This window comes from Neodiprion virginianus, chromosome 2 (genome assembly GCF_021901495.1).
Source record: "Neodiprion virginianus isolate iyNeoVirg1 chromosome 2, iyNeoVirg1.1, whole genome shotgun sequence".
Classification (NCBI taxonomy): Eukaryota; Metazoa; Arthropoda; class Insecta; order Hymenoptera; family Diprionidae; genus Neodiprion; species Neodiprion virginianus.
In genome coordinates, this window is record NC_060878.1 from 29644800 (window position 1) to 29660270 (window position 15471).

The 15471-nt window shown below is 36.1% G+C and overlaps 1 protein-coding gene across 1 annotated transcript; it reads right to left on the reverse strand.

Moving 5' to 3' along the window:
• Positions 1-327: 327 nt before the first annotated feature.
• On the reverse strand, positions 328-14928 carry LOC124297490 (LIM and SH3 domain protein Lasp). The gene is made up of 6 exons (XM_046748589.1): positions 14248-14928; positions 11758-11852; positions 5354-5625; positions 4421-4621; positions 3388-3530; positions 328-3043 (listed from the first exon to the last, which is right to left on the reverse strand). Exons 1-6 carry the CDS (start codon positions 14314-14316, stop codon positions 2864-2866), a joined length of 960 nt encoding a protein of 319 aa, XP_046604545.1. The 5' UTR covers positions 14317-14928; the 3' UTR covers positions 328-2863.
• Between the last annotated feature and the right edge of the window lie 543 nt (positions 14929-15471).

A 15471-nucleotide genomic window follows, 5' to 3' on the forward strand; every position in this document is an offset into this window, starting at 1 on the left:
ATATTTCTCGTTCTGCGAAATTGAAGAAAGGTTTATAAATATCAGACATATAGAATAAATGTAGAAGGAGAATAGGAAGAATTAAGAAGATAAAGACAATAGGAAATGAATGAACATGATTCGATAATGCATAACGTATTATTTTATTTCATACTCTTTTCATATTATCATTAAAATAATATTATCTGTCTAAACACAACATTATCATATATTTCTTTATGATTCAATATTGTTAATCTTAAAACTTTTTCATTACATAATTACAAATATTCAATATTACAGAGTTAAAAAAAATGTAGTAAAAAAATACATGACTGTGTTTTTTTATAAGGCAAAGATACAATATTATTATTATGTTGTTGTCACTAATCTCACCTTTGAAAATTGGCTATTCAAAATCTGTGCGGTTCCTGACATCTATCGTCTATTATATATACTACAGTATATGATGATTATTAAGATACGCTGACTTACTCATTTAGACCGCTCTGTCAGTTCTATGTATGGTAAAAGTTAGTAACTATTTATTGGCGTGAATTAACTAAACTTAAGGACCTTCTCTTGTGCGATCGTTCACATCGTTGATGTTACATGCATAAGATTATTTCGAGCCCGTTGTATTATTTTCTTCTCCGTTTCATTAAATTTTGTTTTTACATACAATGACATGAAGTCGCTTCAATTGTTTTCATGTTCATATTTTTTCCATCTTGGTCTTCCTTCTCAATTTCGGGCCGTATTTCGGCGATACCTTTACGCGCTTACTACAATCATAATTAGGGTATTATAAAATTTATCGCGAGACAAGGAATACACAATACAATCTCGCTTAAAACAAATGTACTTTTGGTTCACTTTAAATAATATACAGAGTCTCGGGTCACCCTGTAAAATACTAATTTTTTTTTTCTTTTCATTTCTTTTATCCTAACTACTATTATGTATATAATTATTTTCTTACTTCATCTTGATTGTTCAATCATTTTACGTGTGCAAAGAAAATCCCGATAATTTGGCAAATGGATGTTGTCTAAAATTTTATGTGTTTTTAAACATTTTTTTCGCAAGTTTTTCATCTTCGTTGTAAAATTTTCTAGCGCAATTTTTTTTACATAACTATTAAAACCCTGATATTTACTCGAGTCTCGACTTCGAGTCTTTCGATGCATTCGTCGGATTTGTTTTCTACTTTCAAATTTTAAACAAGCAAGCTTCGTATTGTTATACATTTAACAATCGAGCACAAGGCTAAACGTCTCGTCTTGCAATTTCGTCAGTTTCATAGTAATAATAACTAACAATTAACAATAACGTGCAGTTGAATCTCCGCGATGGACGTATTCACGTGATTTTTCGTGTAAGCGTGTCATTCGGTACCCATTAACACTTCGAATAAATATTCTACAGCTTAGAATGTTCATCAATTCGGTCACCGCAGGTTCCCGAATTCACTTTTTTGCGGTACAATAACGCAAAATTGATGTGAGACAATGTGAGACGAATTAAGTACGGCTTATATAGGCACATTGATGATCGATACTCGTTGCGTACAGTAACAATAGTAATAATAATAATAATAACAACAATAATGATAATAAGATTAATATTAACAAACTTGTTTCAATCGAGGGGAAAAGAAAAGAGATGAAATTTGGATTCAAGTGGTACAATTTGTGGTGACCGTAAATTCATTCGGTGATATCTAAAACGCGATGCTCTTTTCATTATGAAATACACCAGTTTTGGAATGATACCGCAAAACAGTTCAATGGTTTCATATTTTACGTCAATGTTCAGCATACATACACTTGAAAGACGAAAAATAACACGAAAAAAAAACAAAAAAAAAAAAAAAAACCTCAGTTTTGATAAGACGATAACATTATCTATAGGTGTGTAATATGTATAGGTATATACATACATTCATATTTATATATACATATACTATATTGTGTATCTACCTACGGAATGAAATAGACGTTTTAAAGAGCCTGGGAAGGGAGTGGTCCCGGCAAGATACGGAGGTTCTTGTCAAGTGTGTAACTTTCTCGAGTTTGAATATCAGCGGAATGAAAAATTGGTTAAAAATTTCCCTTCACCACTGCCAGTTGCATCATTTTTTCTATTCGTTGTCTGCATTTACGTATACAGTAACTCTACCTAGTATAGTAATATGTAAATGCATAAGTGTACGTCTTTAGGAATATAGTAGTGTAAAAGCTCGTTTTGGTCCCAAGGTAGGTTTCAGCGAGTTATCACTTGCATCCTTATTTTACAAGTAATATTAAAAAGAAAAAAGAAAAAAAGAAGTAATGCAAAGTTGAAGAGAATGCGCAACAACTGGATAATTTTTTTCGTGCAAAAATACTATACAGTCTTCACGGTTGTATGCCGAATAACAAAAAATCTAGCGCTCGGATATAGTTGACTTCAATTGTTTTCTTTCTTTTTTCTTTCTCGATTCAATTGTACAAAAAGTCACGACAAGCAATGATTAGTTGAGTAAACGGTTGCGCACGGAATGTAAGGACCGGAAAAGTAATATTCCGCATTTTTCTTTTTTTTTTTTGCAACGGAATGAATTAGGCATAATTGGATTAAAGGTAGGCGCGATAATTTTTTCAAAACAATTGAAAGATGATCGTGTGGGGGATATTTTTTCTCACCTCAAGTTTGGAAGGAAATTTATGATTGAATTTCTTATTTCCGTGATTTCTTTTCAAAGAGAGTAAATGTGGAAAAAAAAAAAAATAAAAAAAAAAAAATAAAGAAATTGAAAAACATCAAGACACGATATTGAACCTAGGAGCCGAAGTTTCTTATTTCACAGCATAAAACGAAAGGGAACGTTCACATGTAAAAACTAGATCTGCGCAGGCTCGACGTAGTTCGCCGGAAGCATTCCCTGGCGACCCGTACGCTGTACAAATCCGGTCATCCAACCCTCGTCGATCGCTGTGCAATTTACGATCAGGTCACCGTCCAAGAAACTGACCTCATCTTCGTCTTGCGCCTCGTAGTCGTACATGGCCTTATAGACGCGCTGAAGGATAGCAAATTTTTACATTTTAACGCCGTACAGTTTGTTCTCTAATTCGCTTGTTTCCTGTGTTAGTTTAGCCGAATTGATAACTTGGCACAGCGTGCTTGAAAAATATATGATAAAAAAGTTTTCGGAAAATTAAAAAAAAAAACTGTCCTTTCGAATGAAATATTTCTACTAGAAGTTTTCCCGATGAACTTTAACCTGAATTAAATTTTCTATTCCTTCTCGATTGCATTTCTTAGGGATTTTATTTTCAGACAAGGAGCAATCGAGAGTCCCGTGTTGTTGCTTCAGGGTCTTGAACGTTACAAATTGTAATAATGATAAAGTTCGTGACTCACCCCACTATTGGCCGTCGTCGATGGTGGCTGCATTGGTTGTTGTACGTGATTATTGTTCGACCCGGGTGTCAAAGATCCGTAATATTCGTTGACCGGGTCTATATCAGCTACAGATCCGATTTTACGGGTCGGCGGATTCGTCACTGTGAAAACGAAAAATTTACACATCTCAATAATTACAGGGCGAAAAATAAGGCGTGTTGTGAATGAACGTCGCGTCGTAGGTACATTTAGGCTTCGCTCTTTCAAATTCCAATCAGATATATTCAAGTCTTACCGCAGAAATATTGCGGTTTTAATCGAAATTCCTGAAACTGTTAATCGTTATGCTTCTCGTATAACATTCGTTTTGAACTGTTGTCGATTGTTCAAATGAATGCAAGATTTTTTTTTTTGTACTTTGAGATTTCGAAGTGGGGAAAAGAATAATAGAATTATAATATGATAATAAAATTGACATCTCTGTTATAAACGTATCAATGTTAAGTTAATGATATTCAAACACGCGGCAGAGAAGATTGATTCTGTTTTTCATTCACTGAAAGAAAGTAAACGAATTTATAATTGACGGTCAAACATTGCCGAAGTAGAAAAATAATCATTTGGGACAATTCTGTCTTCAGTTATAACGATCTCCAAAAAAAGAATGGCAGTTCGCTGCATGCAATATGCGCCATGCAAATTTTTCGCTCTTAAAAAAAAAAAAAAAAGAAAAAAAACTCGAGGAATAAAATACCGTTCCTATTATAAAATCGCAAATCTGGTCGTATTTGTGAGTGTTATTTTTTTTTTTTGTTTTTTTAATACAAAATTTGTATGCTTTTAAAGTAATCGTTTCATCTGCAGATATTAGAAAAATAATGGAATAATTAAAACTGCGGCCATTAACGTAGAGTAAGCAATTTTAACATTGATAATTGCATCTGAAAATATGAAAACATCAATTTCCAACATCCTCGGAGATTCGACGTTAAGATACGGAATATATCTCAGCTACGTATCAAAGTTTGATGTAATAAAAATGTCGAGTTACCCGCGCCTTTGTCACTCGTGTAAATGACCGTCGTCGCTGCTTGTCGAGCCGAATAGGGACTCGGGGTTGCCTCGTTGAGCGGATCGTAGTCGGCGATCCTTCCCGGGGCTCGCTGGACCGGAGAGATTGCCGATGGCGGAGGTACGGTGTTCGAGTTCAGCGCTGCGGGTGGCGGCATCTCTTCGTATTCGACGACGTACTCTGGAGATGAAAAAAGGGTCAGGGTCGCAGTCGTCGCCTGCCTTATTTACTCGCGCCTTTCGGTACACGGGGTGGCCGTGAGAAATTAGATCAGACATTCCGACACCTGGTCTCGCAGGCTAATAAGCAGCTCCAATTTTACAGTCGTCTTGAAATATTGTAAAGATTTCGATGCTTCGATGTGCGGATTTATTCTAATATTTTTCATGCTAAATTCGCATTTATTGCAGAATACGGGGACTAAGAACGTATAGAGATCAAAAAATAGAAGGGTCACGAATGTGCCGATCGTTCAAAGATGCGACAATTCATTTTATGCCAATCTTTCTCACTCATCGTGATAATTCGATTACATTATAACTTTCGATATCGTACTTCAGTTTTCATTTTTCCTACATTTCAACTTTCTGCTTTTTAAAATTTTATACAATATTTTTTTTCATCCTTAAAAAATTATCTAATACGATGTCACCCTCATCCCATCCCGTTCATTTACATCTCTTGTACAAAGATTACAAACCGTAAGCGCGTTGATAGATGAAATCGGACACATGATTATACGAGCGTTATGTTTCTAGAGAAAAAAAAGAGGCATATATTTTGGAACCAAGAAAAACCCCTGCAATTATTTTATTTTTAATCTGGTTTTCCATCGCTTTCTCCGCAAAATCGTGTTTTTTTTTTTTTTAATTTATTTTTTTTAAAATCATTTCTCGAAAGTGAAAAACTTACCAATTTGTTCACCGTTTTCCCCGGTCGTCGTTCTCTTCTGTTCCATTATCGCCTTCTTCTGAAGTTCTCCGTGATAGGCAACGTTCGAAATGATTTTACTGTTCTGTTTAATTCTCAGTGTCTCCGGATCGTCGGCAACCTGGGTGAATTTTCCCTTAGCCTTTTCAAATTCGGCGTGATACTTCACGTTGCTCTGGATCTTCGTGTTTTCAGCTATGCGTTTCAGCTCCGGCGTCTCAGCCATTGTCGTTGCCTTTGCTTTTGGTATGTGGCTGCAGAGCAAAAGGCGAAGAAAAAAAAAGTAAGAAAATAATAGAATATTTTATAGTCGAATCATTCGCTTCCTCAATCGCTGTAGAAAGTAAGACAAATTTTCACCGGTTATTTCAATTATCTTCACCACTTTTCTTTTCCACCATGTCTTACCGGTGCCTACACAACTTTCTTTTTCAAGTTTCTATCCTCGAGATCGGATACGATCGGACACCCCGTATATAGTTACGCGACACGTCGGTTCGAGTGTTCGTATTCGTATAATTCACTTTCGTTTGTTCACGGGCAATGATCGTTCTCCACCGATCTCTGCACGGCAATTGTCCCTCGTGGGAAATTATTTTCAACAATGTCTGCTCGATCCACCGTAACCATGAAATTCCATGACAATTCTAATGCAAATTGGCAGGTTGTTCGGCGTAATTTCTCTATGCACGATTATTCCGTGACCCAAAGAAGGGGGAAAGCGAGAGGCGATATAAAGAATTTCACGAATAGAATACAGAGCATTTATGTATTATACATGACATTAGCCAATTTTGGTAAACGTCAGAAAAGGTACGTCATTTATTTCTGAAATAAAAAACTTTAGAAAATTTTTATGTACTTGTAAATTGTATCAAAATGATCGCCGATTTTCGTATTATATCTGTAACTTCCAGCTTTAGAATTTGCCTCGAATTCAACTTTTTAAAAAAGAAGCGTGATCTGTGGCTAAGCAAATGGATCAAACTCTCGGGAAAATATTTTAATATTAGTTGAAGAAGTGCAAATTATAAGGTTTATTTTCATAGATAACAGTAATCAGAGAAGTAGGAGGTGCCTTGGCAGTTGAAATTGAACCAACCTTCCGATAAATTAACTTGAAATATTTCTGTACAAAGAATGACAATGCGATTACCATTATCATAATTTTTGTAGAATTGCATCGCGTAAAAATCATTTCTTGGTTTCTGGTCTGCGTAAAATATTGTATTATTATGTATGTCAATTTATAGTTCCACTGAGTACCTCTACTAATTTTGAGATATCTTGAAAGATTGATGTCGTAGGAAAAACTGTTTTCTATTTTTTTTTTTTTTTTTTTTTGCGTCGAATCCAAATCTTAAAAAATAAAACCATGGAACTTTTGTTTCAAACATTTTTCTCTCAAATGCGTTGCTTACAAGATATTCTGTTGTGTCAATTTAAACGGGACAGCCTGTATAAATCATTTACGTTAAATTTTGTTCAAGTGATTATTTTCTGCGCTCAAAAATATCGGCACGTATATCAAATTGTGGACAGTCAATTTCTACGGGGTTTAATTAAATATAAATTTAAGTATAATTTTAATGACGTATAACGCAGTATTACGAGCGTCATTCGTTACGTCACGAGACGTTTTATTGTTTCGCTGCTTCCTTATCGGGAGCAGGTTGAGGTGGTAGATTGAATGTTGAACGAGACATAAATACCTTGCGCATTTACGTCAGGTACCTGTCCGTATTAGTACTTTAAATGATATTGAATATTATTATATATTTGGGCAGAAGTTTTATTTCTACCTTATATGCCACTTTCTCGACGCCGTAAGAACTATATCGTCGTAATCATCTTGCGGGTATGTCTGATACTACCCACATAAGTATAAATTCAACCTAACTTACGATTAGGTATACTTTTATAAATCGCGTGGCAAACCGCGGTCGTATCGCGGCTTATGACTTTGTATACCGTGTAAAAATTGACTAGCTTAAACACCTGCTGTTTATTCTTTTATTGAAAAATCAAGTTTCCTTTACAACGTACGTTATTCGATATCATACAATTTTGCTGCATGATTGCACCAACTCATCATCGATAGGTGCGATATTTTTTTGATGATCAAAGTCGCAATTTCTCACATTACTGCATGTAAGCTTTACCTTCTTTGTTGAATTTGAATTTATTTTTACTTTTCTTATACGATCAACAGAACATTTTTCTTAAACTGAAACAAAATTTTTTGCGGGATAAAAATGTTACAAACACAATTTCACGGTATGAGAATGTAACGTCATGAACGTCAGTCACTTTTCATCGTACATATGATCACTTCGTTTCGATCGCAACTGTACGGATTTGCATTTGTAAAATAAAGCGATACGCAAGCTCTTTAAGTAGAGAAATATTTATAAATCGTAATTGAAATGGGTAAAATGATAATTAAAGAGCACTTATTACGTGTTATTTTGACTATAAATTAATAATAATTATTAAATTGGTGTATACTCTATACATGGAACGGCATATCTACAAATACAAGAGTGACTAATTCAAGCCGTTAAAATCTAAACTAAAAACTACCGATAGTTTCGCTTGCGAAAGGAAACAGGGGATGCAATAATGGCACAAATTTTGAATCAACGAACTATAATCACGGTAAATTCAATTGTTTTTCTATGCAGACCTGCGATTCGACTGGATCCATTTCCACGCAAGAAAAAATTGGAGAACTTTCACTTTCAATCGGCACGACGAAGAGTAGTGGGTGTGTTCTGGGAATCCTCGTCATTCATCACGACAATTGATGAATCATCGTAACTCCGCGGTATGACGTCACCCCGCGACTTTTCATACGTATATGCACATATTTGTATACTCAACTTGAAGCTAATCATTTTTTATGCATGCAAACGCGGTATGTCGGATTTTTTCTCTGCATCGGCATGCTATTATAAGCTTCGGATGTGATACAAGCTCGCATTTAATAAATGACTAGAACTGGAACTTATTCGTAATAACACAGGGGGCAGGGAAGTGTTTCGCTTACGCCGGTATGAAAATCCGGTTACGTACTAGTTTCTGTACATGGGTCAACGTAATCGAGAGACGAGAAGAATTTTCGTACGTATTATACGCTACGTCATCATCTGAAGTACACTCGTGTGTATATGCCGGAACGTAAGCCGGAAGTTAACACTTTAAGTAAAGACTTCCCATGACGCTGCTAGACCTATATATATATATATATGTATACACATATATTCCATTGGAATTCCATGTCAACTCGACCAATGATTTTTTCTCACCATTTCCGATTCGCTTCACGATTCTTCATACGATTCTACAGTCTCAAGAAAGCACTCCTGAATTTCTTCAGATTTTTTCCTTCAACCGTTAATTTTCCTTGATTGTCCAAACACATCTGAAAATTGGCATTTTTATAAAGATCTCAAAAATGTTAAAAATGCTAAGAGAAAAAAAAAAAAAAAAAGAAGTAAAAGCGTCCCCACACGGGACGGATGCTGGAACGATCGGAATGAAAAATAAGATTTTTGAGACCTTTAAGCAATACCAATTTTCAGACGTGTTTGGACAATCATAGAAAATTAACGGTTGAAGGGAAAGATCTGCACAAATTCAGGAGTGCTTTTTTGAGACCGTAGAATCGTATGAAAAATCGTGAAGCGAATCGAAAATGGTGAGAGAAAATCATCGGTCGAGTTGACATGGAAAACCCCATATACGTTACATGTATATTATATGCAATTAGGAACGAAACGGAGTAGGGGAGAGAAGCTAAGGAGAAGCAGTTATATAGAGCAATGTGTATGTTTACCGTTTAAAAATGTAACAGATGCTGCGAGCATTAATAATATCCTCTCCACAAATCATAACGACGATATTATACAGCTCGTTAATATTCTACAGTATTTAAATTTCATTGGCAATATGTATATTACCGTAGCAACATTTTTTTTTTATTGTATCATAGATACATCTATTACTGTATGACCGGATTCATCTGTCGCTCTCTTCATATTCATCATTTTCATACGTTTTTCGGTCATTCAGTTTTATTGACATTATCGATTTTTTTTGCAAGTAGTAATTTTATCGCACAATTAGCGAAAATTTTTCACATTGATTTTCCTTTCAACCGTTATTCAACGAAGTTTTCAATTCTCGATATGTACAACTTTAGGTGGAATATTATGTAACAGTTAGCCTGCAATAAATTTGCAAGTATAACCGTTGTTCAATGTATACTGCATTACTGGTCTACACAATCCATGTATTTCAATCTATACAGAAGTCACTTTCTCCTATAGTCTTACGACGCACGGTTACATTTCCTTTATTTCAAATAGTTCTTTTCGAATGAACACCATCGCGGATATTTCGACGCAGTAATTCGGTGTTTTATTATAAATTGTCGATGAACGAACGATTGAATTACGATTGCAGAGAAATTGAGCAGATTTCGTTTTGTTAAAACGTATAATGCGATGGCCAAAAAAGGTAGGCAGTTGTATATGATAAGACGGTTCGAAATAACATTCGAAAATTCGATGTCCGATCAAAAAGATATTCCGATAATGAATCAGTCTCAGCGAATTTTACTCTTCCTCGCAGTCATTATCATAAATATTGCTACAAGCAGGTATTGTTTGTTTCAAATACTGCGCAAACAACATTCCTCGTAAACAATTAATCGTCACAAATCTGATCAACTTATTGTGTGATAGTGAAAATGAAATTAGATAATGAAAATTTTTCTTTGCCATTCCTCTTTCGAAAGATCGTGACGTAATTATATCGATTGTGCTTCGACTTTTGATTTGTAAAACTGATTATAAAATAGGTATATTTTATATGTTGTATCATATATATATGTATATATATATACATATATCATACATATTATAAAGCAGGCGAGGAGTGTTATAAGGTCAAATGTGAATCGTACAGATAGGCATTGTAATAATACACAGTATAGGTACTTGTAAGTTTATCGTCGCGTTTATAAGCCTACGGTGTGCGAATAAATTATTATTATTATTATTATATTATAAATTATATATATATATATATTACAAATAGCAAATTTAATCGAGTAGGCGAACTATAACGGGGCCTAGTTTTGCTGCACGACTGTGTATGTAAATGTATATAAATAATGTACATACAATGCATTGCGAGAGCCTCTCGCCGTGACCTAGTCTCTCTTGTATGGCAAGAGCTCGAAAGGTATTACACATATATAATGCGCGTGTGTGTGTGCGTGAACATTAGCCATCAAAACTGTTGAACATAAGAACCAGATTTGCACCTATACTCGAATCTTGGTGTATTCTTTCGATTTTCAAGCTTCATAGATCGCAATTCAACGTTATTTGAATATTCGAATTGTGTACGGTTAAAAGGGTTAAAATAAATTGCGAGAAACCGAGAAGAAATGAATGTAATTCGATTAGTTCATGTATCAGACTTGCTGATTAGCATATATCAAGGTTTTGATTTTGTTATACTCTGAAACATTTTCATTTCATTAATTTTTCAGCTGAATATAAATGCGTGTGAATTAAATATTGAATATAGGGGAAAATTCTTTAATCGGCAAATGGTATTATCACAGCGTGATAAATGCGGTATATTCATGTGTCATTTTTTACATAAAAAATAATATAAAATAAAATTACTCTGGCGCTCGGAGATAGCAGAAGCAATTTGTGCAGAGAATACATTGGCATTGACCATAATCTCTATTGTAATGGCGATAAGGATGCGTGCGAGTGTCGGGAGTTTTTCACAGAGAAGCGTCAAACCTCTGTCACGCTCCCCCCTCGGCACTCCCCGTTGAAACAACTTGACTGCTGTGTTTTTCTTTTCACAGTAATCAATATCATTTCGCATTAATGTTCGTCCGTGTAACGCAAAATTAACATACACGTGCAGTTAATTTTACCATGATACAGGACAACGCCTTGTTAATTATTATACCGCAGGCGTAAAGATTTAATGATGAAAAACAAGAAACGATTATTACGGTCGTTTGTAGATTTTTTTTTCTCCTTTTAGACCTGCTTTGTTCGAAGCACGAGTGATGTTAGTTTTAGAGAATATGGATAAAGAATTTGTAGAAAATTCAATGCATACGTAATTATATACGAATGAAAGTATAAAATGTGAAATTAAGTTCCAAGAATAAATAATTAATGATTCTGTGCAGGGTGATTTTTGACTGTTAATGGTTGCAGCGTAAAATACATATTAGGGTTTCGGTTACTTTTTTTTTGTACTGAGAGCCGTTTGCTATACGTAATTATTTATGTTATTTCGTTATTTTTTTTTTTTTTTTTTTTTTGTAATTATTAAGAACTTACGCCTCGCAATATGGCTGCTTGTTGAAGCCCTTGTATGTTCGCATGTTCAGGGTCATACCGCAACCCTGACATTTAAAACACTGTTTGTGCCATGTCTGAAAAGAAAAAACAAAAGAAAACACGTAAATAAGGGAAAATAAAAAGGGTTAATCAAGTTAAATTAAATATATAAAATAAAATAGACCTAATATATTACACTAACATGAGTAGGGTCTCATAATAACAAAACAAGATAACAAAAATATTTTGTGCACAATACTCGAGAAAAATTTACAACAATTTGCGAATTTAAGTCAACCATGAAATTTCAAAGTATTTTTTACTATAAGTTCGATTCATCGTGTTCATGGATATTTGCGACCTAGGAGAATAGGTAAATTATGAATAAGCAAATTTTGTCTGTGATTAAGCGTTGAGCATAGTTAAGGCAAAAAAAAAAAAAAAACAGAGAAACAGTATGAGAATTAGGAAGAAATGAGAGAGAATAATCGTATCAGGTTTAAAATGATTAAATGTGAGATAATAATTTGCTATGATTCTTTTGAATAAATGTTATATTTTCTATTCTCCGAGCGCTGACTTCGATTGGACTAAAAAATTACACACAGGATTACGCATTTTATTCTTGGATTTTCCTCAACTTCCGTCAAGATTGTGTCACATTTCTTTTTATCGTATGTCTGTTAGACTGAACAACGCATTGGTGCCAGCAGGATTTCCTCGATGTTTCGTATAGCTTGTCGAAGTGGGAAAGGAGAAGGTTTTTCTGGGTGATCGAGGAAACATTACGAGAGAAAAGAATCGACATTAATTATGCGAGTACAGGATGTTGGTTTCGCGGGAAGAGAGAGAGAGAGAAAAAACGGTGACTGCTGGCGATAAAGCAAACGGTTCACAAACAGATTCGCTTATCGTATCTCGAATAATAACAAGGCCAGTGCCAAGTGTAGATTTCTGATTTTCCATTTCCCATTTGGTTTATTCTTATTGATAGCGAATAACGTAGTTGCTGGGCATAATGATCGAAGAATACACGCGACGATTTACATTATCATCACGTTATGATCTACGTTATCATCAAGCTGTTAATGATTGTAAATCTTAGTTGTATGTTGTATGTATGCACGTGTTTCTCAGAATGCGGACAAAGCGCCGCTCCTCGTTGAAATGATAAAGTTTTATAAATAGGATCCGCTTCTTTGAATGTTACTTATCTCCCAGAATTCTGATTTAAAAAATACAATGTTATCCTCTTGAATTATTTCGCGCTTGTTGGCTGGCTGTAATAATTAGAGCCGGCATTGCATAACGATTCGAGGATTTGTAAGAAATTATCTCCGACTTATGAGAACCTGAACAACGCGACACCCAGGTGTTATCACGCCGACATCGTGTTGAAGTTAGTAAGGTTATTGCAACGATTCATGCTGAAGAAAAACAGTTATTTCGCGATTCTGCAACTGTTTGAAATTGTACTCATAGTTCCTTAAAAATAATTGTAAAAATAAGAAAGTAGTGATTGTTTTTCGTTACTAACTTCAACGTGATAAGAAATCGTGATTGTACAATCTTAGAACGATTTTCACGGAGCTGGCTTTTTCACAATTAATGCTTGGAAGCTTTTACATCCAACTTCTTTGTTTCTTCCGGCAAATGAATGTACCGTACTGTATTGCGAAATCGGATTAAATCGTCCGTCAAACGAAAGTTCAGAATCTGGAAATTATCTCAGCTATCGAGTATTAGAGTTTTGAAATTGAAATTTCGAAAAAATGCTGCGACTTCGCGCGTGCCGGTAAACGAACCGCGGGATATATTTCATCGTCGGTTGTTCCTGACTCTGTATCGTATCGAATTACGCGATCCTATCCGTAGTCACCGCAACATACCCAGTTGTGCAACAAACAACCCGCCTATGATCCATACGTTAGTTGGTTCGGATTTCGTGTCCCGTTTGGGAATGAAAAAACGAGAGATAAAAAGACCCGGTGCTGGTGAAAAGAAGACGATATGAGAAAGAGAAAAAGAGACAAAGAGTCGAGCGGGACAGAGAGGTGAAGAAAAGGCGACACAGTCGAAGAAGTGCACACAGGGTATGTAACCTAGATGAAGTAAACGTCGAGAGATATTCATTCGCCGTCTTCTCTCAAGTCTTTTCATCCTCGTAATATCCTCAAGTGTCAAGTTTCAATTAAAGCATCAAAGGGACTGCAGCGGCTGCCTGCTGCAGGGAAGCCAACGTTAGAAAAGCAAATGCAATCAACGAACGCGATTACGAATTATCGTGCCTATGAATGAAGATTGTACATAAACGGGCCGCGTTGTCCGGAGAACGAGAGGTCCAATTTCAATATTCCTCTTTACCCAGATTACGGAGATAAATAGGAAACGAACGTAGAAAAGAAACAATATACCGTCGACACACGAATCTCGATCTCCACGTTCACATCGTGTATACGCATTTGTAATCATTTGACGAAAGAAACGCACCTTGTCGAGGCATTTGAGCTCCTCGATAGGATAGACAGTTTTCTCACACCGAGCGCAAGTCTTGCTCATCTTTATAGTCTATCTTCGGTATCGTCGAGTATTCGGTTGCAGCAGCAGAAGCAGCAGCAGCAGCACGGGAGGCAGTCACAAACACAAACTCCAACACATTTAATAACTGTAAAACACAATGGGAATGCCGTCGACGGTCAGCAGGGTGTGTACTCGGTGGTCGAAGCGCGCGTCAATTTTTCACCGACGATATTTCTCCTCGGCGATATATCACTCTCTGTTAATTAATATCGTGTCTCGTCTCGTCTACTCTTCTCTCGTCTCTGTCAGATCGGATGGGAAAAACCACGGGAGCGCCACCCTGCAGCGCACTTTTGCAATCCGAAATGACAAAAACTCAGTCCCTGGTTGGCTATTGCACTCTGACAGAAATGGACGACGACTGCGCGGCAGTCGTTCGATGAGATTTGACACTTTCCCGGCTCTGATCGACCGATTATCCGCCCAGTTACTGCCTGGATTTTATTTCACTTCTCGCAAATATCTATACGTGGTTTATTCACTTCTCGATCGGACGCTTTACCGCTACTTTGGGTTAAAAATACACAACCCCTTGTCTTACGGTTCGGCTCGAGAAACGAGAAACTCGTGGGAACTCGTGTTAACTACTGCCATCGACTTACCGCATTCGTAGATCGCGCACACAGTGTTTTGTCAGCGAAAATCCTGCCGGTAGCGCTGTCACTGGCGAAATCCGGTACTGGAATTCCTATCAATTTACCGACCGGCTCACGGCCGTGTAGTTTGCTAGACGCTTTGCAGTCGACAAGGTAACGTCACGGTACATACAATTTCTATCTTCTTGTGGATAAGGGATTCTTCAATCCGAACAATCGGTTATACAAAACGCCTTATCGTGGCGCGAGTTTCTTATCGCTCGTTGGCGTAGTTGACAATTATTTTGTGATGTGACGCTACCATGCGGTTTGACGGGTCGCGGTACGAGTGAATGGTTTATAAATCTATTTACGTCCCAAATGTGCAGGCGGGAGTTGGTTTGAATCTATATGGATGAATTTGTGGATAGCATGATTCTTTTTTTCTCATGAATAAGATTGTAGGTGTTCTAAAAACAATTTTCACAGCGGTATTAGATTTCAATGTTAGTGCTAGTTATCACACGGCTTAGTCGTCACAAGATTCATATTTCTGCCG

Excerpts from the sequence above, each read along its gene's own strand:
- LOC124297490 (XM_046748589.1), bottom strand. The coding sequence starts at position 14,316 with ATGAGCAAGACTTGCGCTCGGTGTGAGAAAACTGTCTATCCTATCGAG. Across the intron at positions 4,622-5,353 it reads GGAAAACGGTGAACAAATTG|AGTACGTCGTCGAATACGAA; the intron begins GTAAGTTTTTCA and ends TTTCATCTCCAG. Across the intron at positions 3,044-3,387 it reads CGACGACGGCCAATAGTGGG|CGCGTCTATAAGGCCATGTA; the intron begins GTGAGTCACGAA and ends GCTATCCTTCAG.